At 39.6% G+C, this 24,191-nt stretch overlaps 1 protein-coding gene across 1 annotated transcript; it reads left to right on the forward strand.

Annotated features, from left to right (window-relative positions):
• The first annotated feature begins 46 nt into the window (after positions 1-46).
• On the forward strand, positions 47-23,719 carry LOC139741347 (transmembrane 9 superfamily member 1-like). The gene is made up of 14 exons (XM_071651928.1): positions 47-139; positions 3,301-3,390; positions 5,546-5,627; positions 6,406-6,510; positions 7,282-7,400; positions 9,865-10,041; positions 10,560-10,631; positions 12,730-12,877; positions 15,406-15,531; positions 16,878-16,970; positions 18,832-18,942; positions 21,029-21,191; positions 21,810-22,001; positions 23,318-23,719. Exons 1-14 carry the CDS (start codon positions 47-49, stop codon positions 23,517-23,519), a joined length of 1,773 nt encoding a protein of 590 aa, XP_071508029.1. The 3' UTR covers positions 23,520-23,719.
• The last annotated feature ends 472 nt before the right edge of the window (positions 23,720-24,191 follow it).

Below are 24,191 nucleotides of genomic sequence, written 5' to 3' on the forward strand. Positions count from 1 at the left end.
CAATAATCTTTTTAACGTTTGCGAACGAGGTTACTATAAACTAAAGATGGCGACTGTCGTGTTGGCTAGAATTATCGCCGCAGTCTCACTATTTCAACTCGTTTCTTGTGGGGGAAATCACTTCAAAGATGGAGACGAGGTATGATAGACAGTGAGCGTGCCCACTGTTTATTTGGGCAATGGTATTTTCTCGTACAATTATTCAATATTAAGATAAGATATACGATATAGATAGTTGTAGAAACTCGGGATAGTTAGAGAAGGAACGGGCCCCCTGATCGATCCCCGCTGCTGGCGCTGGCTCTGACGTTAGCTAGCTGTGCGCTGACCGGTGCGGATGCGGGTGCCCGCGGTAACCCTGTTCTCTACACATAGAAACTGCTGCATTGGTCAAAGGGACCACGTCAAAAGTATCACGTCATGACAATCAAGTGGGTGGAGAAACTGTCTGCAGAATGAAACGGAACACTACGCTATCGCTAAGATGGCGTCTGTCTGTATGAACTCTAGTCAGATCTATACCTATAGATTCTAGGTTAAGGTTAGACCCTATTTATTAGAATATGGGTAGCAAGATCAGAATCCTGCAATCTCACAGTGAGCTGAGTCACATTGCCGTATTTAATTGGACATTGTCATTGCATGCATTGGCCATTGGCATTGCGCTATTTCATTGGTCAAGAACTGTGAACTGTTTAGTGTGTGTGGATTTTCTAACCGTTAGACCCAACTACTGAACACTGCCTCATGTAACAGTCACAGTGCAGTGGTCACATAAACATCTTATCGCACACTTAATGTAACAAGAGTAGAAATCTATGCGCGCTTGTAACAAAGGTTTACGCACTAAAATAAGCAAGCGTTATTTCGCACTTGGTATGAGATGCCTAGCTAGAGACAATAGAGTAAAACCTCCAATTTTCGGACACTTAGGGCCTAAGCTTTTTTGCAATATTTGTTCAACTCAAATAATACTCCACAAAATTATATCCATAACAATGTATGTTAAATATATCAACCTAATTTTTCCCAATATTGATTTTGTTAAACAGATCATAAAATTTCACAAAATCCCCAAATATTATGACCATGTCAATTTCCCAAAATTTGGACAGCGTCTCCAAAATTCGGACATGTGCGCAATGTCAGTACGCATACAAGGCCGCTGAAAAATCCGCGCGCGCCATACCTTGTTGGCGCAAGGTTGCATCGGGGATGTTGCGGCGCCCGTTCGTGTCCGAATTTGGGGACTCTGCACTTGCATTCAGCCCCTGTACATTTATTCACTGCATCGGCATGTACGGAGATTTTGTTTTTCTTTGTGTTTTTGAGGATACCATCACACTGAACTTGTGATAAACGAAACATCTCGCAACAGAACGGCGTAATTTTTCAATTTTTAGCGCTTTTTCGGCGACCCCGATTCTTTACATCACGCGCGCTTTGGAAAAGTTGCGGCGATTCCGCGTTTTTAACGGCAAAATTTTGGATTTTAGAAGGATTTTTGGAGGTGACTCAGGCATTTTCCTGTGGTGAACGAGTCCAGTTTGCGGCACCCCTAGGAATATCTAACCATATCTTCAAAAGTAGAAGGGTATTTTTTTTCTAAATTGTTTTATTTGAAGAGCAACTGAAGAGCTTTCTTTTGATACCAAAATTATGAAATAACTCGGATGATGGCCTTCATAATTCTAATTTCAACCGTGTCGTGCTGTTTTTTAAAAAGTATGACTTTCTTAACAAAACATTAAGATTTTGTTCTGTTGCTAGGCAACCACCATCTCATTCCATATTTGTATCTTTACACAAAATCTTGATATCAAAAGAGACCTGGCATGGTAAGGATTCCTGCTGTGACTGTGTTAAATATTCTAAAATTCATTTCCTTTGTCAGAAAAGATCAGATCTAGGGGTATCTAGAACTAGACCCTAGACATTACATGAAATTTAATTTTAGATTGTCACACTAGATTCTACTCACTAACGTTAGATCTAATGTGGTTAGGCCCTCTTGTGTTCTAATCCTCTAAAATCAAAATTATGTGAATCAAGAGCATAATGTGTGTTACCAGGAAAAGAGTCCCAAGCAGTCTGTATCATAACATTCTATCGTATTCTTGGCACTACCCTTGAAGAGTCTACATGTAACTTTGTTAAGCAAATGAAGTAGGTTTTACCTTGGTATCAATATTGTAGTAATGGGTAAAACTTACCATACTCGGTTCATTCAAAGAAAGGGCAGAGCACCTTAAGTCAGAACTCGGCACTAATGAGTACTGTAAAAGTGGATATTTTTGCGTGACTAATTTTTTGCACTTGGCCGGGTAAGAAGAGTTTCGCATGTTGTTAATTCCGCGGAATCAAGACATCATGCACGAGAACATATGGCAAGCAAAAATATTCGCATTCTTTTATTTTCGCGCTAGTTTCTGGTTGCGCAAAATTGCGCGGAAATTTTAACACCGCGAAAATTTCCACTTTTACAGTAGTTTGGTCTTTGGTATCTGGACCCTCCAGATCACATAAATCACATAAATTTGAACCAAATCATACAGCTCCGGGTTGTGGTATACATTTAGGCCTACATGTGTACCTTTTCTTGCCTTTGACAGCCCCGTTTTCATGTCGTTATATACAACGTGTAGATGGCTAGGTGGTAGGCCTGTTTTTCCATTTCTGCTTTGCAACTGTGTTATAATTTTTTCTTTGTCATGCTGAATCAAATTTGTTTTGTGTTTGTGCACATGTCTGAAATACTGAATGAATAGTAATGATAATGATAATAATGACAGAAAATACTGTATCACCCTCAGGGTCTGTATCTGTGGAAATATCTAGTGCCCTCTTTATTATGTATAACTTGTATTGTATTATACAAGCCAGAGTTATCCATGACAAAATTGGAATAATATATCAAAAGATGATAAATAGTGCACAGCGCAAGTGTGAAGGTGTCATGTCATTTGACATTTCAAAATAGTGGAGAAGGGATGAATCTGAGAAAAAGAAGTGGCTTTTGAAGTTCTACTCTGTGATTATGATTCTTTCATTACTGTTTAATAATATTACTGATATTTGTCATGCATTATGGGAAAAATGTCGCAAAGTCGGGCAAGTGTCAGTTGTCCTTAAGCCAGCATTGATATTATCATAGATATACACTGTACAGTGAGTGACTGGAGTTTAGTCAACATTTGAATGCAGAATAACTTTTCACCAGAGCTTTGTATGTCACAGAGCAGATGTCATAATGTTCTACTTCCTTTTTTCTTGTCCATCTCTGCCTGTCTGTCTGTACAGGTTCCACTCTATGTCAATAAGGTTGGGCCTTACTTCAACCCCCACGAAACGTATCACTACTATCAGCTGCCGGTATGCCGACCGGAAAAGGTAAGCATCAGGGCACCGTTCCATTAAAGTTATTAGCCCTTACAATTTCAGTAAAATTCTTGGTTTTGATTGGCTGAGAAACTCTGGTCACTGACTGTCAAAGGACAAGTTCACCTTCATAAACATAAGGATTGAGAGAATGTAGCAATATTAGTAGAACACATCATTGAAAGTTTGAGGAAAATCGGACAATCCGTTCAAAAGTTATGCATTTTTGAAGTTTATGTGCAGTAACCGCTGGATGAGAAGACTACTGCAGTGTGTGAATAACTTAGATGTCACATGCGTACAACAATATAAGGAAAATATAAAGAGAATTTCACAAAATTTCATCTTTTGAAAAAAGTACACATTCGTCCGACTTGTTACCGACAAATGTTATGGGTAATATTATTCCCCCTGCCTTTAGAAAGAGGCAAGTCAAGTGCTCTTTTATTATGCGAAAAAAGTGAAAATATGTTGAATTTTCTTTACATTTTCTTTATACTGTTGTACGCATATGACTCACAAGCTGTAGTAGTCTCCTCATCCAGCGGTTCCAACACAAAAATGTTAAAAATTCATAACTTTTGCATCGATTGTCCAATTTTCCTCAAACTTGCACTGATGTGTTCTACTAATATTGTTGCATTCTCTCAATCTTTATGTTTATGAAGGTGAACTTGTCCTTTAATATGGTAATTGTCATTACTGACTATTACTGTGGTAATTGTCAAAGACTGATAACTTGTCGGGGCTGACAACTTTCATGAAAGAGTGTACAGATGTGAAAGATCATCATTTTCATCACTGTAATCACCACCATCATCATCATCACCATCATCACCATCATCATCACCATCATCATCATCTCCATCATCATTATCATCACCATCCTCATCATCACCATCATCGTCATCATCATCACCATCCTCTTCACCATCATCACAATGCATAATTTCTCTTCTGCATTTCTCATCTATCTTTTTGTTACTGCCCTCTTCGTTCTATTACGATTTAAGTGTAACATGGTCCTCCTCTTCCTCCTTCTTCATCTGTTATGTACATTGTAATCTGCCTTTGCTATGTACCAGGCTTTGTCCCTCGTGATCTTGCACATTGTCCAGAGCCTGAAATCATCTACACATTTTCCAAGAACCCCCTCCCTCCCATCCCTGCTTGTCTCTCATTCTCTTTCTGTGTCTCTCTACCTTGATATTTCTCTTCCCATTTTTTCCCCTTTAAGATGGTGGTGTACATGTAAGTTTCTCTCGTGCATGCATTTTGTATGTTGCTGTTTAATTTCAGACAAATAGTGAATGGTCACAAGTGCAATGGTAAAAATTTCACACGAGGTAAAAGATAGAGGAACATGTTTTGTACTCTCTTCAACGAGGTGAAGCCACGTTAAATGGTGTGCTTCATCTTTTTCACAGAGTGCAAATTTTTGTGCCATTGCACAAGTAAAGACCATACACTATTTGTTTTATACAACACAGCTTCAGTCACAGCTTCTCTAGTCGTACGTACGGGGTGCTGTTCGTTATTCCGAAGGTTCGCTGTTCCGAAGTTTTGTTATTCCGAAGGTTCGTTAATCCGAATCACACAAATTCCCTATACCTAGAGGTTCTTTAATCCGAAAATGAAAAAGGGTTCGTTAATCTGAACATTTGTGGCGTTATTCCGAAGGTTCGTTATTCCGAAGATTTGTTAATCCGAAAATGAAATTCGAAATAACAAACCTTCGGAATAGCGAATCTTCGGACTGAAGAGCCTTCGGAATAACGAACCTTCGGAATAACGAGCTGTAACTGTATGTACGTATGCAAAACCAATCAGTTGAAGTTGTTTACAGTGAAATGAGTGACAAAATGCCACTTGTCAGTGCACTTATAACTGTTGAGTGCGCGCAGCAAAAGTTTATTTATTGCGACATCAGAGCCGTGAAATGGAACAAAAACTTTAGTCAATCGTGAGTGTAACATAGGAGTCAATGGAAATTGTCAATGTCAGCTATGCGATATCCATTTTTTTCTCAAACAAAATTGCACTGCTGACAGCGACAGCGTGCAATTGAACTATGAATTGCATGTCACATGATTGCAATCAACCAATCAGATGGCTACGTTCTTTTTGGGTGTTGTGTAATGCTGTATTTGATTCGTTTCTGCTCCAGGTAGAGACAAAGAGCCTGACACTGGGTGAAATTCTGGATGGAGACCGGATGGCGGTGTCTACTTACAAAATCAAATTCAAAGGTGTGTGCAATGATGCTTTTTATGGTTGTGGTTGACAATTCTAACAGAAGGTTTAAATACAGTAGTGGATCTGCTTGGAAACATAATGCTCCACAGTACCTAGAAACATTAGTATGTGATTTATTGTGAATGTACATCTTGGTGTTGTTATTATCAACATTGTCTTTATTATGAAATGCCATCATCAGTTACATGAGGTGCTACTTCCTTCCTTGTGCTATTTTCTCTTTATTTAAAACTTTCATAATATTCAACTCATATTGTAGTGAAGGTTGTGAATACTGGTGCAGCTTAACGTGCAGTACGTTGTAGGACTGATGAGTCCTTAATATTATTTATAATTATTCATGTAGTCCTTTCTGTGTTTAATATGAAGCTTTTTAGACATTTGTTTATTTTGTACTTTATTTCCTCTTTATTCATTTTTTTTAAAGTTTTGTGTGATGAAAATTTGTCTCATGTGCTCAGATTTGAAATAAAATCAGAATAGTGGTGAAGTGACTAGAAGTCCAAAGCCAGAAAGAATGTTTGCCTGAGGGAAAGGGGGAGGGGAGAATATAGTGACTGCTATAAAACTGCAGAGGGGTAAAGAAATTGGCCATGAAAATTACGAATTTACCCTGTCTGCTAGTATAAGGTATTGGGAATGCCCGATCTTGGTATTCTATTCTGTGTACTGAAACACGAAGCCCTAGACTTTTGAGCTGAGAAACATGCCAGTAATCTTTGATCGGACAACTCTCCAAACGTGGTCGAATTGCTGTCGCTTGTTTTGCAGAGAATGCCGTCAACAGCGAGCTGTGCGTCATGAAGCTGTCCGAGGCCGATCTCACGCAACTACGTGAAGCCATCGAAGATCTCTACTACTTTGAGTTTGTTGTTGGTGAGTTAATGAGGACGGGGGTTGCCTTTGATCCCATTATTTGTGTATTTCAGAGAAAAAAAACGAAAAAAAAACTATTTTGTAATCACAGAGGGAAATCATATGTACTGCAAGTGTCTGAGAGCTCTTACTGTTTTCATGTGTTCACGAAATGTAAGTTCTTAAAATGTAGGTCATGAAAAGAAAAGAAAAACAACAGCATATGTCGTCTTAATGGCTAAGGGAGAAGCAATAGAAAGAGCATCCAGTTTACATGCAGCTTTGCGAGTATTTTCTCTATTTCCACAGGATCAATGCAAAAGCTTAATGGCACCCAAGGCATGCTTTCTAATACTCTCCCTGTATACCAATGTGTAGGTCAGTAGAGAAATTATCTCATGCAAACAGACCCACTGATACCCCCTATCACTGCAGTGGACCCACTATTGATTTGATCCTCTTCATTAAACTGCTTTAGTCTAGTTACACAGTCAGTTATTTAGGCCGAAGGTGCCAGTAGGGCTAAACGCTCAACCAAAGTCATTTCACATTGATTACTAAGATACACATGTATCTTAATGCAGAGATGTCATTATTTCAGTCCACATGGGTTTAGCTGCACAAGGTGGTAACGTTTTACAGTGGCTTCTTCTACTGACCACAGATGCTGATTCAAATTGTGTAGTTTAGTGGTAAGTGCATCTGCTTTATAAGAATCGGTATCTCTGTGCTTTACAGTATTTTAAATGTTCCTCTTTTTCCCCCTTTCATTCATGCCTCTTCTGCCTGCAGATCAAATACCACTCAGAGGATTTGTTGGCCACTTCCAGGAGAGTGGTTTCATACCACACACTCATAAAATCTACCTGTGGGTGCACCACCACTTCCACATAGAGTACAATGGAGATCAGGTAACAGTCTCATCTCTCCCTTGCCCCGACTTATGTTCATTAGAACTGTCTGTAATGAAATGGAAATTGCTTACCCGAAAACTGGTAATTGCAATGTTTTTTTTTATGCCTTAGCAAGGTGCTGTGAAATGAATGAAAAGGCTAACTTTCTCCCGTACCAGTTCAGGTGAATGGACAAGAGAGAAGTGAGAAGAAGAAGAAATGGGTGCCAAAACTAAATCCACTCTTGACCTATACCTGGGCCCCATTTGATAAAACTTGTTATCAATAACAAGTTTGATAGTTGTTATAAGCTACTGAAATCCTTGCATCTGATTGGCTGAGAGCAAATTTGGGGTGGGGGTGGGGGGCAATTTTTTCCCCTCACAAGAGGGGATGACTTGATAACACACCACATTGCTCAGCCAGGGCCTCTTGCTTGACCACCACACCTGCTGAGCGGGTTGTTGCAAGGCGAATGTGCTACCAGCTGAGCCGTGCCACTGCCTTCATGTAATGACAATCACAATCAAAATATGTGAATGCCCAATTTACAATACACATAAGACGAAATAAGGGGAAAGGAAAGGCGAGTGGGAGGTTTCTTTCAAAGGTAGTTGCCATTGCTTGCAAGACACATGTACCAACCCTTTTCTGAAAGTTGGACAATGACATCAAAACAGCATGTCAAACAAGATAAGAAGGGGGAAGAAGAGAGAGAAAGTTTCTGTCAAGGCAGTCGCCACATCGTGCAAGGCATCACCACACACAAACTCTTTTCTGAAAGTCCCACGAAGACATCGAAATAGCGTGCCATGGGCCTTTCAAAGTAATGAATATGAAAGACTTGAGTGTTGTTTTTTTATTTCCTCTAAACACTGAATGTTCCTTCCAGTGGCAGTAAGATTGAAGGGATTTGCTTGACGTAAATGTTACATGTGGCCTTTCTCTGATTATCGTGATTCACCAACCCTTATGGAAACACTCACCTGGAGCCAATGTAAAGTGGTGGATATGGAGGAAGCTCTAGAACGTCTGGCAAAGCAAGACTGCCGCCTCTGACATTGTCATACAAGGATTGTTTGCTAGCCAGCCATGCTTCGTAGTTTGCATACTACGATCAGTGTGGACACGTAGGGACACCTTAGAATTTTAGCCCACCACCCCCCCAGAAAAAGTTTTTTTTTTAATTTTTAAATCATTATTTTTTTACCCACAAGGTCCCCATCACCAAGAAATAGAAACAAGTACCTGCAGTACAGGTAGAATTGGCCATCAGGGAGAGCACTGATAGCCCTAATGAGGTTATATCTGACGTCATCTTCGTCTTCTTCTTCATCTTTTTTTTTTTTCTTTTTTTCTCTTCTCCTCTTGTCTTTCTCTGTCATCTTTTTTTAAAATTCTAATCTGCTCTTTTTCCTTTGTCATCTTCTTGTCTGGTAGTTGGTCTTCTTTTTGTCTGATCTTGTTTATTACCTCCGCCAAGGGGGGAGGTTATGTTTCCATAACCGTTGGTTTGTTTGTTAGTTAGTTAGTTCGTTCGTTCGTTTGTCCTTGTGCAAAATAAATCAAAAAGTAGTTAACGGATTGAGATGAAACTTGCAGGAAAGGTTGAGAATGACACAAGTAACAAATGATTAACTTTTGGTAGTGATCCGAGAATATCTCGGGGAATTTATGAAGGATTTTTGATATTTTGGCAGGTAGGGTCAATGAACTTGGGAGTTCAGGCTGCGCGTATTTGGGGTTTTTATGCGCGCACTAAAGTGCATGCTCTAGTTTCTGCTGGGGAGAGGCGCGCTGCGCATCTGAGGGTTTATGACGTAAGAAAGGCTTCTATATTGGGAAATCGGGCGATTTTTCAGTGGGTGAATATGGAAGAGCAAGATCATTAGTGGAAAGAAACTGCTTGGCGAAGGTCTGCGCTCTCGGAGTGCTTCTCTAGTCTTATCTTTTTTATCTTCTCTTCTTTTGTCTCCTTTATCCTTTCTTCTCTCCTCCATAATTTCCTTTTTTTTATTCTCTCTTCTCTCTTGTCTTCTTTTTCTTTGTTTTTCATTTTTTCTGTCTTCTCCATCTTCGTTTATTCTTCTTTTTAGCTTCTTTCTCTCTTCCTTTTTTATTTCCTTTTTTTCTGTGTCATAATTTTTGTCATCTTCTTATTCTTTATCTTTCTTCTTTGTCTCCACTGTCTATTCTTTTTCTTCTTGTTCATCTTCTCCTGTGTCTTCTCACTTTTCTTCTTCTTTGTCTGTTTTTACTCTTCTGTCTTCTTTTTTTCTTTGTTGACTTATTCCTCCTCTTCTTTGTCTTGTTCTCCCTCTTCTTTTCTCCCTTTTTAATCTCTTCCTCCTTCTTCTCCTTTTTTCCCTCCTCCTAGTTCCTCATCTTATTCTCCTCGTGCCATTGTATGCACCACCATCTAGTCCCAGCTTTGTATTAAATGACCCAACTATTTTCTTTCTTCGTCTTTTTCCCTCTCCAGATCATTTTTGTGAATGTGACGACGCGAGACAAGCAGCCGGTCAGCCTGGACGACGTCACGCCCCCTCTCCAGGTCCAGTTCACCTACAGCGTCACGTGGCACGAGACTACGATGAAGTACAGCGAGAGGGGGCGCCGGCTCGTGAAGAACGCCAACTTTTTCCCGAGAACACTGGAGGTCTGTAATTTTCATCGTCTATCCCTTTCTCTATTGAGAGCCAACACTGTGTACAAAGCTGCAGATTCTCTCTATAACAGACATAAATAAATAGTTGGTTAACGAAATGTATACTCAACAGTTTGTTTGCTGCTTTCATACATGTATTTCTTGTTGCTCAGAATCTTTGAGCCCCGTTATCTGTGAATCAGACAGTTGTGGCTTGAGGTCTGAAGGTTATTGAGTGGAAAAAGTAACCACCACACCTTCTTGCCTGATATCCCGTCTTTGCCATACTTTACCTGTCTCCGGACCATTTTATCATCAGAGAACTCTCAACCTAAATCATCATTTTGGGGTTCCGGAACTTCTTTGAGTCTGAAATAAAACAGAAGAAGGGACAGTATTTATATGTATATGCATTTATGCAACAGAAATATATATCATCCATTATGTTTTCCCTATACTTGATATTTAATACCATGTATCTATACACTGTATATCACATGAATATTTTGTTTCCATAACATCCTCTGTAGGTCCACTGGCTTTCCATCATCAACTCCATGGTGCTTGTGTTTCTCCTGCTTGGATTTGTCGTCATAATCTTGGTGAGTGTTGGAATGACTCTATCCACTAGGCAACAATGCTTAGACCTTCTTAGGCTCTCTCATTTTTCGCCTACACAGTGTCATAGAAGTACGTGGTAGTTACATACACGAGTGAAGCAGTTAAAAAAAAAGAGTGAAAAAGTTTTCCTTCCCTTGTTGGACATGTTAGAGGTGAAATTTATCAGCATGTGTGGCATCAGTGATTGTAGAGAGATAGCGATACACTCACGATAAACTTTGTGGCAAAAAGGGTGCAATCCATCAAAAGTTATTTTTGAAAAGTTTAGGTACCAGGTAAGTTTCATGTAACGCCCTCTGTAGTTGGAATTGAATGACAGTGTGTGATGTCCCAATAGTACAAGATTTAAAGTCTGATTAAAGGCATAATTTACCATTTGCAGGTGAAACAAAAACCCAGCATTAGTGCTTAAAGATAGTTCTAAAATGTGAGTTAGGGATAGAAACAACCACTGTGAAAATTTGAATCAGTAAAATCGATGCTAAATATTGCTGAATATACAAAATGTGAACAATAGTTATAATAAAAATGTTTCCAGGCTAAACCGTATACCGTTACGGTTTATTGAGAAAAATACTGATATCTCCTTATATCTTAGGCTTTGTTGCAAAACTTTTATATCGGAGGGTGCTTTGCGGTACAACAGACCTACACATATGCATGAAAGGCGATATCTTGAACATTTTTCAAATGACTGCTCCCAAAGGTAAACTGGACCTTTAATCTCCGTCAAGGATTTTCTCTTTTAGAGGGATACTGTAAAAGTGGATATTTTTGTGAGACTAAGTTTTGAAACTTGGTCAGGTAAGAAGAGTTTCATGGTTCTTAGTTCTGCAGAATCAAGACATCAACTATTGGAACATCATGGCAAGCTGAAATATTTGCATGCTTTTATTTTCGCGCTAGTTTCTGGTTGCATGAAATGCGCGAAAATTTCAGCACCATGAAAATTTCCACTCTTACAGTACCCAATTCTTCCTTAGCCCCCTTCCCGAACTCTTGTGTAGTAGCACAAACATCTAAAACTACACTGTCTTTCGATGAGATCTGAAAGAAAAAGAACAAACCACCCATTTTGTGATTCAGCCACTATCATATTTGATACCATGTACTTGTTTGATTGTTGTTGTTTTTTTAATGCAAACTGTGTAATCCAATAATGACGGTGGAAGTAAATGAAATGATTATCTAAATGATTGATTATCTAAATGATTCTTGAAATGAAACCAAAAAGATCAAGATTAGTTTGCATTCGAAATGCTCAAAATTTGACCACATCACGATTTTGAGAGCTGTTGTGGATTTGACCGCGGACTTTCACTCAGGAGGTCTCTGGTTCATGTCCCCTCACTGCAGCAGTTGTGCCCCTAGGCAGTGCACTGTATCTTGGTTGTCCAGTCCTTAGGAGGGGACTTAGAGCAGTCCATCCCGTGGTTGCTGCTTACGAGTATTCATTGCGTAACATTCTGTGTACCTTGTCCGTGGTTGAGTTCGGACGTGTGTTGGTGGAGCTACGGAAGAAAAAAGGGACCATTTAGGATGACAAGAATTTTTTTCATATCAAACTTAAGAATGGGCCCAAAACCAATCACTGGATCACGTACTGTATACGCCATATATTTAGCAGGTCTAAATTTCCACGAATCGGGACTTCCCCATGATTTCATGAGTAGTTATATTTGCGATCGTAATGTACAGTGATTAACAGAAACAGCATTTCATTTTTTTCATTTCATTTCATTTATTTTTCCATCTCCAACAGAACTTGCAAGTACATTTTTCCTTCCACATGAAATATAAATACATATAGATGTGAATATTACAAAGTGTGATAAGTGGAATTTATAGATATACAAATAACAAAGTGAAAAAGAAAAAAGCACACACAAAATAAACATTCTGCATGCATGCGAAATTTGCAAAAATTAAATCTTGCAAAATTATCCAGTATGTCGTATACAGTATTAGATAGTCAGAAAGCAAATTTTAAGCTAAACATTTGGGGAGGGATAATAATCACTCTAGATCCACACTTGACAAAAGCTAACTCCAAAAGTGACTCATCCCACTCCCGCACAGATGCGCGTTCTGAAGAACGACTTCGCCCGCTACAACCTGGACGATGACGAGGCGGACGAGTTGGACCAGGAAGAGAACGGATGGAAGATCGTTCACACTGACGTCTTCAGATTTCCGCCGCACAAGAGCTTACTGTGTGCAATACTAGGTCAGTGTGTACATGCATATGATTAAAACCACCCTTTTCTACTGTTTGATGACGCACACTTGTGTGTAGCATTTATGTTATTAGCTCACCTGAGCCAAAGGCTCAAGTGAGCTATTGCGATCGTCCTTCATCCGGCGTCTGGCGTCCGTCGTCCGTCGTCTGTTGTCCGTCGTGTGTAAACTTTTTACATTTTCATCTTCTTCTTGAAAACCCCAAGACCGATTTTCACCAAACTTGGCAGGTAGCATCCCTAGGGGGTTAGGAACTCAATTTGTTAAAATGGGCACCATGCCCCACCCAGGGGGCCCCCCAAAAAAAATTAAGGAATCTTAATCTTCTTCTCTAGAACCAGCAGTGATAGAGCTAAGTTAATAATATGAGTTAGTACATTGATAACTTTAGTTTCAAGTTTGTTCATGGCAGAATCAGGGGTACCCCCCCTTGGGACCCAGGGGAGGGGATGGGGTGGGGTCCTAATGGGGCCTAAATTGTGCATTTTCATCTTCTTCTTGAGAACCCCATAACTCATTTTCACCAAACTTGGCAGGTAGCATCCCTAGAGGGTTAGGATCTCAATTTGTTAAAATGGGCATCATGACCCACCCAGGGGGCCCCCAGGGGGGCCCCAAATCCCCCAAGATTAAGGAATCTTTAAAAAATCTTCTCCTCTAGAACCAGAAGTGATAGAGCTAAGTTAATGCTATGACTTAGTACATTGATAACTGTAGTTTCAAGTTTGTTCTTGGCGGAATCAGGAGTGCCCCCCTTGGGACCCAGGGGAGGGGGGTGGGGACGGGTCCTAATGGGGCCTAAATTGTACATTTTCATCTTCTTCTTGAGAAACCAATGACCGATTTTCACCAGACTTGGCAGGTAGTATCCCTAGGGGCATAGGATCTCAATCTGTTCAAATGGGCACCGTATCCTACCTGGAGGGCCCCAAGGGGCCCAAACCTCCCAAAATGAAGGAATCTTTAAAAACTTCTCTAGAATCAGAAGTGATAGGGCTATGATAATACTATGAGTGAGTACATTAATGACTGTAGTTTCAAGTTTGTTCATAGCAGATCCAGGGATGCCCCTCTTGGGGGCAGGGGGGAGGGGTGGGAAGGTCCAAATGGGGGCCTGAATTGTACATTTTAATCTTCTTCCTGAAAACCTCATGATGGATTTTCATCAAACTTGACAGGTAGTATCCCTAGGGGGTTAGGATCTCAATTTATCAAATGGGCCCCTCCCAGAGGGCCCCAGGGGGCCCCAATCACCCCCCCCCCCCCAAATTAAGGAATCTTAAACAATTTGGGCCCTTATTGTACATTTTATCTACTACTTGAGAATGCCTGGTCAAATTTTGGTAGAACTGTGAATAATTTAGATTAGTGACTGCGTGAATGGTGAACTTGCGATACTCAGGTGAGCTCTAGACCCGCGGGTCTCTTGTTCATATTTTGTACAGTTTTCATACAAGTCAAATATCTTTCACTCTTTTGATGTCCATGTAAAGAACTGTTTGGAGCCAGAAAAGGGAAAGGAAAATTCAAATGAAATCTTGGTTCAAGTGAAATCTTATTTCATTTCGTTTCATTTCATGAAGTTTTACAGTCTCATAGAAAAGAGATACTGTAAAACGAGGAATGTTCGCGTGCATTTTAATTTCGCGAATTTTGCGAGTGCCAAGATTCGCGAAATTAAAATGCACGTGAAAGTTCTTGTCTACACTATATGCATTGAATGCCAGTGGCAGTTCGTGAAAATTTCATGCCGCAAAAAAGGCCGTCGGCTCCAATTTGCGAAAAATTCATGCTGCGAATATATCATGTTTTACAATATACAAGTACAGAACAGCTCTGACCAACAAGTTGATAAAGTAAAAATCAGTAAACATGTACCTTCTAAAAGCATGTCTGAGAGTGGTGGAATCACAAAGATCTAAAAGCCTTCTAAAGGTTGATTCCAAACAAAAGGATTTGAAGGGATCACATGGAAAGTGAGGAAAAAACATTACAAAAGACAATGAACATTGTAAGACAGAACATGCAAGAAGGTAGGCAAGTATTCTGAAACTAAGAGCATGTACTGTATATGTCATGTATTTTCATACCGAGTCTAAATTTTTGCGAATCAAGACTTCCCAACGATTTCGCGAGTGGTTAAATTTGCGATTGCGGAGTCCTGTACTGAACAGAGAAATGTACACGCGTACGTCACATTCATATCTGGATCAGAGTCAATATTTTCGCGTGTTTTTGATTACGCGACTGGCAGCTGACTCGCGAAATTCGCGAAAATAAAATCCTTGTGAAATATTCGGTGTATACAGTATACGGCACAAGGTTATCATCCTAAGAGATGATGCTTTGATTTCTTTCTAAACCAATGAAAAACTGGTGGGTTATTTTGTATAATATATTTTGTTTAGAGACATTCCATAAGAGAGGACCTGAAAGAGGAATTGTTGCTTTTATCAGTTTCTTTGACCTGCTGCAACGTTATTTTCTCTTATCCCTCATATCTTTCCGATACGATAGGTGTGGGAATGCAGTTCTTGACGCTGGCAACAGCTATTATTCTTATGGCACTGTGCGGGATGTTCAACGTTCATCGGCATGGATCAATGAACACAGCGTTCATTCTACTCTATGCCCTGACGTCAGGTAATGCAGATCTTTTATTCCTAAAACATCTCTCAATTAGTAGGCCTGCCGTGTATGCTTGGTGCTGAATTTGCGATAAAGTGTGTTCGGAACATTAAAGAAATGTGCACGAGATGACTCAGTGTCTTAATTTTGTGCCTAAGACGAATGATTTCTACATCAGGGTTGACTTTCTTCAGATTTAGAGAACAGTGATGTGCAGGTTGGATAGTTGAAAGGAGAATTAAAACTGGTTCTTAACAAGTTGGAGCTTTATAGTCTTCAAATGTTCCTGATATGCTGAAATTAAGAGGAAAGCACCGATGAAATTATTTCTGAAGAAATGGAATCTTTTGGCTGTCACAATATTTTCTGCTTTGATTTTATAGTCACGTTATTATACCCCCGCCAAACGAAGTTTGAAGGGGGTATATAGGAATCAGCGGACGGTCGGTCGGGCGGTCGGGCGGTCGGGCGGTCTGGCGGTCGGTCGGGCGGTCGGTCCGTTGCAAATCTTGCGTCGCGAACTACTTCCTCAGTTTTCAACCGATTCCCATAAAACTTGGCACAGATGTGTGCCTTGGGTTGTAGATGTGCAAGACGTATTTTTTGACAGTACCCAAAAGTACGTTGCCATGGTAACGGCATATTATGGGCAAAAATGGGTACAAATCTTGCGTCGCGAACTCCTCCCACAGTTTTTGATCAATTTTTATGAAATTAGGTACAGATGTTCATCTGAATATGTTAATGTGCAAGACACATATTTCCGCAGTGGCAAAAAGTGCATTGCCATGGTAACGGCATGTTATTGGTAAAATATAGGGCAAAATGCTTCATGGCAAAACTGCTTCATCAGTGTTCTTCCAATTCTCATGGAATTCATATTGAATGTTTGTCTTAGGATATAGGTCAGCATGACACATTTCTTGACAGTGACAAAAAGTATGTTGCCATGGTAACAGCTCACATATTATGAGCCAAAATGATGGAAAATTTTGTGTTGCAAACTACTTCCTCAGTTTTTGCCCAATTTCCATGAAACTTGGTACAGATGTGTGCCTTTGGTTGTAGATGTGCAAGACGCATTTTTCGACAGTACCCGAAAGTACGTTGCCATGGTAATGGCATATTAATGGCAGAAGATCAAGGAAAGATCTTGCGGATTTAACTACTTCCTCAGTTTTTTGACCAAAGCTTATGAAATGTTGTTTTGACCAAAGCTTATGAAATGTTGTTTGGCGGGGGTATAACCAGTCGCTGTAGCGACATTTCTAGTTTGACATGATTTAAATAAATGTCAAATCAACATTGATTAGATTTAAATTTGATGAATTCTTGACCCCAATCATAAATTTGCTTCACAGGTGTATCAGGGTATGTCTCCAGTAATTTCTACAAACAGATTGGAGGGGAGAACTGGGTCTGGAATCTCGTTCTCACATCTAGTATGTTTTCAGGTGAGTACCAAATGTGATCCATTCCTTCAAAATTCAATAGCCCGAATTCATGAAGGTGGTACAAACGAAACCATGGTTTAAACCATGGACAAAAACCATGGAGCGCCAAGTGTCGCACGGAATATTTCGTTACGAAATTGGTCATTTCGTCGACAAAATGACCGTTTCGTTAACAAAATTATCATTTCGTGGACGAAATGTTCATTTAGTTACAAAATGTCATTTCGTTACAAAATAATCATTTCATCGACGAAAAGACTGATTTCGTAACGAAATATTCCGTGTGTCACTTGGCGCTCCATGGTTTTTGTCCATGGTTTAAACCATGGTTTCATTTGTACCACCTTTGTGAATTCGGGCCATAGTGTTTTGTAGTATGATTGATTTTCTTAATATTTGGGCAGTGGGGGTGACAACAATTAAAGGGATGGTATACATGTAGTTTTGGTCGAGATGGGACTTCGGGTGTCCAACTTTTTGTGTGAGATAGTGAGAAATCTCTTATGAAATATGAAATAGTGTATCATTTTTAAGAGAAATTCAGAGTTTATTTTATAAAAATTGGTTTTGAAATGGCTGACATATCCAAACAAATTTATCCTAAATAAAAGGTGGGACCCAACTTTTACTAAAATTGCGCTGTTTTGCTTTGTTTTTGGATATCTGAGCCATTTCAAAACTGATTTTCCTCATATAAACTTTGAATTTCTATTCAAATAGTATGGCTTTTAACATTTCATATAAGGGTTTCTAAGTATCCTGCAAACAGTATAAAAGCTGAATCCTTATCTCAACCAATACTATAACAGTGAGAGCAGCACTGGTAAGATCTGCCTTGCATTGCCAATGTAGTGATGACTGCAAGACAAATGACAGTGGTATTAATTGTGATGTTGACAGTGGTCGTGTTTGTGGCAGTGATGATGAAGCCATTCGACCCTTGGGATAATGATTTCTTGATGAGGTCGATGGTGTTGATGTTGATGGTGATGTTACTGGTGATGATGATTGCAATGGTATTAATGGTGATGAAGTGGATAGTGTTGATGATGATGATGGTGGTGATGTTCATGGTGATGTTGGTGATGTTGATGGTGATGATGATGTTGATGGTGATGGTAGTGATGCTGATGTTGATGTTGATAGCAGTGATGTTAATGGCAATGATTTAATGGTGATGATGATGTTAATGGTGGTGATGTTGATAAAGATGATGATCTTAATGGTGATGTTGATGGCAATGATGTTGATAGCAATGATGTTAATGGTGAAGATGTGGGTGGTGATGATGTTAATTGTGAAGATAGTGATGTTGATGTTGATGTTGATAGCTATAATGTTAATGGCAATGATTTAATGGTGATGATGATGTAAATGGTGGTGATGTTGATGAAGATGATGATCTTAATGGTGATGTTGATGGCAATGATGTTAATGTTGAAGATGTTGATGGTGTCGATGTTGATGGTGAGTATAGTGATGTTGATGTTTAATATTAATAGCATTAATGTTGATGGCATTGATTTAATGGTGATGATGTTAATTGTGGTGATGCTGATGGCGATGATGTCAATGATGTTGATTTTAATGGTGATAATGTTGATGGCAATGATGTCGATGTTGATGGTGATGATGTTGATGGCGATGATGTTAAAGGTGACAATGTTGATGGCGATGTTGGCAGCGATGATGTTGATGGTAGTGCTGTCGCTGGTGACATTGCTGCTGATCAGCGTAGAGATGACATTAAGTTTTCACGACGAATGTGTCATCAATGGGGCAAGATGCGGCTTGATATCGGTTCAAATAATTCAAAGATACACTCTCACATACTGGTCCTCCACTCTCTGCTCATCCCTAGTTCCGTCCTTCATCATCTGGAGTATTGTAAACACAGTCGCTTGGCACTGGGACTCTACCATGGCCCTCCCATTCACCACCGTTCTCCTCCTTCTCATGATATGGCTCTGCAGTAAGTCAACATCCAATTAATCAGTTTACTAACTTACTCAACGTTTTTTTTTTTTGCATGTCTTATATGATAAAGGTTGTTCCCAATGACTTGGCTAGCCAGATGCTCGTCCAACATGAGTGAAAAGTAATTCATGAAACTGAGTTCTAAGTATTCAAGTAAGGTGACTGTTTATAGGTGGATGAAATACGTTGGTAGGAGGAACACAGATGAAAAATGTCAATACATTTGAATAATAAGTAAAGTAGGTATCTCATTGGCCTGCAGACTAAGTGGTGATCTTTTTGTAGTGGCAACTCCAGTCTCTACTGGTATTAAACTGAGACATTCCTGTGACGTCTCCTGGACACTAGTGAGGTGTCTAGGAAGTCATGAGAGAATTGAGCATGTTCAATCTTTTCAGAGACTTTTTGTAGTTTTTTTTTTTTTTACTAGGTAGGACAAGGTTGGACAAGGTTGGACAAGATTGTGCATTACTCTTGAATACATTACCAACTTCCCTTTTCTGGAACTAGATATATTTCAGTGCTGAGATTTCAGTCGTCAATTTCCATTTATTTATCTCTGCTGTTTGCATGCATTAGCTCAGACCTTTGGCAAGCATTCTTCTAACTTTGAATGATCTTTATTTTAATAGTTGATTAAATGAAGATGCATAGCTAAAGTGTTTTACTGTGAATTTGAGAAAATGATGTGTTTGGAAAATTTTTGCAGAAAAAAATTGGCCTTTGAGAGTTTGACATGAGGATTTGTTTTGTAAATTCCACTGGTTTAAAAAAAGAAAAAGAAAAATAAAAGAGCCACACAGAAGTAAAGTTGTTGAAGGACACATAGAATTCTGTCATATGGGTAACTTCCTGGTTTCTTCAATTGAAATACTTCACTGGCCTCTAAGGGAGACTGCCATATTGGACTTTCATTTGCTCTCTCTGTTAGATGCATGCACTGGACAATTTTTGCATGGGAAATAAGTGTAAAAGTGTATTCAGAGGAACAAAATTGCAATGTGTGGATCTCTTTACCTGTGTAAATATGTTTATTTTTTTTTTAACTGCAGTGTTTACTTTTTGTTTTTTCTTTACATAATTATTACTTTTTGTCATATCAAACAAAGGATGGTACTTGCCATGCAATAAAATGACATTTTTACACTCTACTGAAGTAGTTGGGATAAGACAACCAAAGAATTTTTATTGGAGATATACTCATGTCCACAAACTTAGGACCAAGTGAGCTTATACAAATGTGACCATGCATCACAAAACCAACAAAAAGTCGCCAGACATGGATTTTCAATTAAGGGCATATTCTGAAAGAACAGACTCTAAGCTTTAAAATAATGTGTAACTCAATTCAAATGGACTCTCCTAACCTATCTAAGTATTAGAAAGAAAGCACACACTCTGAAAAGTGTGAACCGAGAAAAGAGGCTCTGAAGTACAGTGGGTCTAGTCAAGCCCTTTAATCTTCACCAAGCAGTGCTACAATATAGCTGTGCAATGGGACAAAAAACAGGATGTAAGCCAGGGTAGTAACAACAATGAAGGGATTATCAGATTAGGCTGAAATTGAGCATGCTCTATTAACACATTCTGTCCATGATTAATGCCAACTTTCAAAGCAGTAGCATTATCGTTTCAAAAGATATTAGAGTTGATAGTGAAGAGTGTGGAAAGGATTTTCAAGAAATTAAAAGGGACATCTAAGACACACCTGATAACATACTCTACAAAAAAAAAGTTGTAGAAAAACTGCTGAAAACACACTTTCCCATTCATTTTGTGATCCCAAACTTAAGAAGAATGTAGAACAAGATTAGTTCTTTCAGGAAAGATGAAAAACTCAAGATTGATTTGGTTGACACATTTCACCTTTTTTGAGTCCCCTCGTAAAATCAGGGGGTGCAACTATTTGTTGGTTTTGTGGTGCACGGTCACATATTTGCCTGGCTTGACAGAGTAATCATGCACAAATTTTCCATTTTTACAGTCGTAAGTATCGACACTCCTGGTTTCGCTGTCATTTTGGATTGTCATCATCACTGTCACGAATGTCATGTGTCTGTTATGCTCGCTCCACTCCGCAGTCGGGTTTCCACTGACGGTTATAGGGGGCATCATGGGCAAGAATATGGCTGACGGATTCGACGCGCCGTGCAGGACGAAAAACATAGCAAGGGAGATCCCCTCGGTGCCCTGGTACCGGTCGTGGGTCGTGCACTGTGTCGTTGGCGGATTTCTCCCATTCAGGTGAGGGGCAAACTTTATGCGTGCCGTTCTTGCAGAGGCAGTTCCAATTTAAGCTATGCTGTAATGAAAATCATGTTACCCGGGATTTTATGAATATAAGTTTCCTATTGGAATACCAAAGCCTTAGGGGGAATGTTACCCCTAAGATCAAGTATTTTAGGATAGAAGTTATAAATGTAATGAACATGTTGGTGAAAGTCACAACAAAAGAGGCATGCACTTGTGCAAACTTTGTGTCTATTCCAGAAAATTTTGATGTATTGACTTTTGACATCACATGTATGCATGCACATATCCACCAAAAAAAAAAAGTGAAATATACTGTAAAAGTTGAGATCTTTGTGTGACATGAAAATAGCACAAAGATAAAAGTTGATGAATTTGTAGCTTGTTATATGTAATACTATTTTATATTTTGACTCCACAGAATTAAGAAATGCAAACTTCATCTTAACCAGTCAAGCGGCAAAAAATTTTACAGGACTAGAATATTATTGCGAGGATGTGGCTGACAGAATGTGCCCTTTACCCTTAGAAATTATCTAGTTATTGGCCACCATTGTACAAGTTATACGTGCTGGCATTCAATGCCGCTCAAAATTCTTACTCTCCATGCAGTGCAATTTCAGTGGAGCTGTACTACATCTTTGCCACCCTGTGGGGGCGCGAGCAGTACACCCTCTACGGCATCCTCTTCGTGGTGTACGCCATCCTCCTCAGCGTCACGGCGTGCATCTCCGTGGCCCTCACCTACTTCCAGCTCTCCAACGAGGACTACCGCTGGTGGTGGCGCTCCATTTTCAGCGCAGGGTGAGTTCCCCCTTTAACCCAATTCTAACTGGGCTATTTGAGACCAAGTTTTTACTGAGGGGGGATCAATTTGACCCCCCCCTTCAGATCTCGGCCACCGTTCATGTGATCGCCGCAAAATTTTGCCTGAAGATAGAGCCAGATGTCAACTACAAGATTACATGGTCATACAATAGAAAAATATTGGTTTTCTATTTTTAGTAAATTAATTATGCAAATTTATGCATGCAATCATATTTTCACCTAAAACTCCATTAAAAAGACTGAAGGATTGCTAAATTCTTGTGTCAGAGTTCCTCAAGACACATCAAACAAATTTCTTGTAAAAAAATAGCACAATCAAAATCAATTTCTTTTGTGTTTTATTTCTTATGTATCTTATTGTTTTTTCGACCTTTTGTTTTGTATTGTTTTTGTGCCAAAATTTGTTGCAGGCACTTTTTCAAGCTTATCTACATTAGAATTGATTTATTTCAATGGTTAAAAGTTGAAATAATCTATTTTATATCAATTTAACCAAAAAAACACAATTTGCATTGGATTTGCACACGATATCATGAAATTGAGCTGTTTTTGGGTTGACATGCACATGCAAAACATTACGTAACTTCAGAACGGTGTACCCAGACGTCGCAAATTTGGTCTCAAAATATGCGGGAGATTTCAATGAAAAAACTCATGAAATGATGCGGCAAAATATTTAGCGCGTTGCGAAATCGTGGCGCGAAATGTCGAGGGGGGTCAATTTGACCCCCCCCAGTTGGAATAGGGTTAATGTCCGTCCCTTTGCCAAGGCCACCCTGGGGGTGTGTGGTAGGCTGCCTTGGTGTTGAAGTTTGTACACTGACTGATTCTCTTCAACATCTAGAGCTGCTGCCAACAAAAGATATATACAACAATATATCATTCCCATCCAAAGCCATTTGTATGCTTGAGTATGGATCTCAATGTGCTGTCGTTCTCGAATGATGACCTGTCAAACAATTTCAGTACATTGCACTCTTGTTATAATGAACACAGTTGAAATGAAGTCCTCAATGCAACGAAATAGAAATTCTGGTCCCCAAATTATCTCCTTTATACCTAAGTATACTTTACTGTTCGGCTGTAATGACATTTCAATATGACAGGAGAAAACTGCTGGTCCTGAGGACTTTGCTGTAACAGGAGTTGCCTGTGCTCATTCATGCAAAGATGCATAATTTTGATGAATGACAATCAATGAAGCAAGTCAAAGACTGTTCATGAACATGCGCCAAGCAGACTTTAAATGTATATCTCGTTTGTGCAAGTTCTCTGTAACTTATGTCTTGCAGATCGACGGGCGTGTTTGTGTTCCTGTATGCCATCTTCTACTACAACAAGCGGTCCAGCATGTCAGGCGGTCTCCAGACCATCGAGTTCTTCGGCTACACCCTGCTCTTCTGCTATGTCTTCTTCCTCATGCTTGGCACGGTCTCCTTCTTCGCCTCGCTGCGATTCATCCGCTACATCTACGTCAATCTCAAGATGGACTGAGCGATGGGAGCTGGGAGGTTGTGGAGGGCATCAGGAAGGGAGGGGTTGCCTAGCAACAGACTTCCCACCCCCTTCATCTCTAACCATCTTCCCCTCCTATTGTTTTTGTACTGTAAGTTATTCTATATCTCGATATGCTCCAGAGCAAAGTGCTGTCCTGTAGATACTATCAAGAAATTGTTTTTGTGTCATCCCAATTCTGTACAAGAGCAGAATATCTTTTGTGCAGGAGGTTTAGGCTGGTTGATGAGGGGCGTGTTGATCCCACCTCAGAGCATGTTTTGATATTGCAGCCTCTGCTGCTCACAGCTTATTTTTGTATCGCTTGTGGCTGTCTACTTCATTAGTTTTGTACGGTCTAGCACAAGGCATGACTGCTGATGTAGTGCAAAGAGTAGCGTGTGCTACGTGATTCACTTACTATCCTAAACCTTGCTATTCTTTGGTCTCTCAAGATCAATCGAGGACCTTTGGCAGTGGCATATGTATTTGTGCAGGATGAAGTTCACATACGGCAATAGTCATGCATGAAGTTCATGTGCTAGGCTTTGTGTTTGGACATCTTTCTTTGGTAATACATACAGCATTACACAGAATAAATGAGAAAAATGTCTTCTCAGCAGATCATGTTCTTATTAGTAGAATTTTTCCCGAGGAAGTTGATCATAGTGT

The sequence above is a fragment of the Diadema antillarum genome, unplaced genomic scaffold (genome assembly GCF_040938485.1).
Source record: "Diadema antillarum isolate AM-2024a unplaced genomic scaffold, OU_Dant_1.0 seq00000923_RagTag, whole genome shotgun sequence".
In the NCBI taxonomy this organism is placed as follows: Eukaryota; Metazoa; Echinodermata; class Echinoidea; order Diadematoida; family Diadematidae; genus Diadema; species Diadema antillarum.